This window comes from Engraulis encrasicolus, chromosome 23, assembly GCF_034702125.1.
Source record: "Engraulis encrasicolus isolate BLACKSEA-1 chromosome 23, IST_EnEncr_1.0, whole genome shotgun sequence".
Classification (NCBI taxonomy): domain Eukaryota; kingdom Metazoa; phylum Chordata; class Actinopteri; order Clupeiformes; family Engraulidae; genus Engraulis; species Engraulis encrasicolus.
In genome coordinates, this window is record NC_085879.1 from 25,636,778 (window position 1) to 25,640,674 (window position 3,897).

The 3,897-nt window shown below is 47.5% G+C and overlaps 1 protein-coding gene across 1 annotated transcript in view; it reads right to left on the reverse strand.

Moving 5' to 3' along the window:
- The window catches only part of fgf16 (fibroblast growth factor 16), a 12,860-nt gene extending 9,185 nt beyond the window's left edge, over window positions 1-3,675 (reverse strand). Inside the window, exons 1-2 of the mRNA XM_063190159.1 lie at window positions 2,901-3,675; window positions 573-676 (exon numbers count right to left, since the gene is read on the reverse strand). Of these exons, the coding sequence (XP_063046229.1) occupies window positions 573-676; window positions 2,901-3,165 (369 nt within the window). The 5' untranslated portion in view covers window positions 3,166-3,675. The remainder of the gene's footprint in view (window positions 1-572; window positions 677-2,900) is intronic.
- Window positions 3,676-3,897: the final 222 nt, after the last annotated feature.

Consider the following 3,897-nt stretch of genomic DNA (forward strand, 5'->3'; position numbering starts at 1 on the left):
TGCAGGCAGAAGGCAGGGAGGGGGAAGAGAAAAAATCTATGGCTGCAAGCGAGGCGGGAGTCGGATCTGCCATTTCTTTAGGCTTATGTCAGTGGCATGTCCATGCCAGCTAGTCCAAACAGCGCAATCAACATTATTACAGCAGAATCTGGTATTTAAAGAGAAGAACACAGGGCTGCTAAACACAGGAAAGGATTGGAAATGGGAGGGTTGAGAGAGAGAGAGAGAGAGAGAGAGAGAGAGAGAGAGAGAAAGAAAGAAGAGAGAAGAGAACTGTGTGCATCTGCGTGTGACGGTGTATGCAGGTTTGGTTTGTCTTACACACATTAGACACATGCGTGTGTGTGTGTGTGTGTGTGTGTGTGTGTGTGTGTGTGTGTGTGTGTGTGTGTGTGTGTGTGTGTGTGTGTGTGTGTGTGTGTGTGTGTGTGTGTGTTAGGGTGTGTGTTAGGGTGTGTGTGTGTGTGTGTGTGTGTGTGTGTGTGTGTGTGTGTGTGTGTGTGTGTGTGTGTGTGTGTGTGTGTGTGTGTGTGTGTGTTAGGGTGGGGGTTGGGGGGTTTGGTTTGACTTACCGACCCATAGAGGTCGCCTCTGTCGTTCATCCCCAGGTACAGCCCGGCATCCACTCCACGAATACTGACCAGGCCCACTGCCAAACTGATGAATTCCAGAATACCTGAGATTGTTCAGACGGTTTTTTTTGGCATACAGAACAAGAAGAGAGACAGGAGACTTTAGTTCAGATTGCTGCCTCTTCTTCCCTCATAGGGGTGAGGGTGCCTATCTTAGTTTACAGTAGTTTGTACGTTTTGTTGATTTTATTTTTTAGTTGAGATGTCATGTACTGATTGGTGGGACGTTTTTCTGGCGCACAGAACAAGACAGACAGACAGCTCAGTTTTACCTGAGATTGTTGCCTTTACACACCCGTGCAGGGTGCATCTCAGTTTACAGTAGCTTGTAAGTTTTCCTGATTTTATTTTTTAGTTTAGATGTCATATTCTGACAGCTCTGTTTCTGTCTTGTATTTCTGAGTGGTGCATGTAGGCTATGCCCCGTGCTTCTTTGCACTCTGAATCAAGCAGAGAATTGAAGACACATTTATAAAGTAGGGCTACCCAAACTCAACAGGTGTTCAGTTGAAACATCACATCGCTCACGATGCGTCAAATAAGTGTTAAATATAGTTGTGCTTGTGTGTGTGTGTGTGTGTGTGTGTGTGTGTGTGTGTGTGTGTGTGTGTGTGTGTGTGTGGGAAACTCCTCAGGATTGTTTCAAATGTCTGCTATATCCTCCAATGACATGTTTATACACTGTGTAAAGCCCCCCATCATTAATTTATGACACAGGTTTAGTGTCCAGAGACCACAGACCACAGGGGAAGGTGGCTACTGCTTTCACATGTGACCTGGTGGTTGACCAGGGGAGAAGGCAAAGCTTTCTGATTGTTTTTGTTTTTGTTTTAACTGCGTCTTGGAGACAGTTTCCCTATAAATGGCGGTTCTGGGAAATTGAATGGCCGTGATTTGTGCTCGAGATCACGCTGGTAGACAGGCACTCCAGAATTAACAACACCTGCCGCTCCTCACCCCGGCCCTCACCCCTCACCCGTCCCCCTGCTTTGCCTTTGCAACGAGAAGTCAGGTGAGTGCTCTCATAAATAAGGAATGCTACCATGACTCCCATTCTTTCCTTGTCAATCCCACTGGGGTACAGTTGGACGAGGCGTAGGTTTCACAGGAATGACTCTGGCACGGCGTCAGATTGTGGAACGTTGTTTTTGTTATATTGTTTTCTTTAAATCTAAAGCGCCAAAAAAAGTAGGTTGACACGCGGGGAAAAGAAACGGCGCGAGCGCCCAGCCACCTGGAACAACTATTCCGAAGCGCGGCAATGCCAAAAGATGACACAGAAAATCCCAGCAACGCCTGCGAGCAGAAAGCGCGTGTTTCTCGTTCGTCTAATCAAAGACACTGGCTCTCTCTCTGCAACACATTGCAGACAAACGCTTTAAATTTCGCCCTGCATGGATGCCAGACACAAACTCGCAGACCACCCAATCCACTCAAGTGCCTGTTTTGGTTAAGGACCAAACACAAAAGCTCCTTGGATTCCAAAGTGGTCATGCCATGATTTAGAAATATTTTTTTATGTTCTCTTCGCGAACCTTACCTGTATTGACTCTAAAAGCATTCACTTTTTCATCGCTCCCATATATTCCCTATATGATATAGGCCTACTCAAAATCACAGACGGCTTAACATTGAATATACAATTAATATGGTATGACAGCCCAGTGTCCTTTGAATAAGTTTAAGCAAGAAAAAAAACACAGCTCAGCACTGCTCACTTGTTTACAACTGAGAGAGAAGACACCTGCGTCCTTCACTGCGCCTGTCAGCAGGCGCAGGGAGCTGCGGGGAAGCGAGTGTTCCACAGTGTGTGGGTGGGCGACACTGTAGCCTAGATCGTCCACCTTTGTATAAACTTACTACAAAAAAAACTAGGTAGTCAACAGGCTCCAGACAAAACGGCGTTCCAATATTGTCCTTAGAGACATTTGGGTTACAGTCGGACTGGACGCCTTGTGCGAACCTTCCTGTACTCCCCAGTGCGTCTTGTTCTCAAATTTCCCGGCGCTCTCCGCACCGACGGCGACGGGCAACAAGAAGCAAAAAAAAGCTCCTTTCATGCCTGTCCAATGTGTTAGCGACACTTTGTCTGACTGTCTCCTATGTAAATTCTGACCTCTACTTTTAAATGATTCATAGCCGTTGTTTCCAATGGCGGTGTAAAAAATACTCTACCTTACCAAACTCCTAAAAGCGATGAAGCAGAGTGTGCGTCAAAAGTGCGATGATTTATGGACAAACGTGGTGGGTTCAATGATGTGCTCTCACCGAATCTACTGTGGTCCTGCCGGGTGCCGTGGACGGTGCCATTGGGAAATATCTCCAGTTGAAAGCCGGTCCGACAGTACAGCTGTCGCCGCCGCAGAATCCCTTTAAGATGTTCAAAATCCGTCAGGGAGCCGCGCTGTAATCTCCCCTCGATGAGTCCCAATCTTTCATTCAAACCCGCGGGCGACTCGGAGAGAGGTCCCAGAGCAGGCAAGCTTTGTAAATCCAAATCCAGGCCCCCGAGAAATCCCCCGACCTCTGCCATCGCCGCACAGCTTGGCAGAGTTGTTTATGCTGTGATGTGAAATATAGGCTGAGTGTGGAGGAGCGGTTGCCTGTGTGAGGCGGGGGTCCGACCCATGCAGATGCCCGCGAGGACGTGCCCGGCGCGCGGTGCCTTGCTCCTCATAAAAAAAGAAACTATTTCATTAATCGTACCGCACTATTCATCACATGGAGATGTCTGTTTATTGGATTGTAAGAGCCGTTTATATACATAGTCCGCCGCGCATTCTCAAATTGGATATTCAAATGCAAGCCACGCCTGGCTGGCATCCCTTCTTTACGCACATCAATTTCCTTACGGAGAAAAAATGTCGCTTTACCCCGGCCTTTGTTATTGATGCTGCCAATGCTTTTGTCCCAGTAACCGCAACTCCCCTCGAAATTACTCTGTTATTAAAGCTGGGATCCAAGTCGGAAAGAAGTCCATGCATCGCACCCAGCCGCTGGAGCATAACTGTCTTCGGCTGTAGCTTGTACTTTCAGATAAAAAAGAGAGCGAGGGAGAGAGAGAGAGGGAGAGAGAGAGAGAGGGAGAGACGTGTAACGAGACGCACGCAAGAAACACTTTGATTGGTGTGCGCCAAGATGTGTCAGAGGCTCGAGTTTGCCTACATCAATCAAGGCATTACGCGCAGTGAATGATAGTGGGTTGGAAAGTTACATGGGAGCAGTGGAACAAAAATGTCCGTGAGGAAAATCATCCGTGGAAATG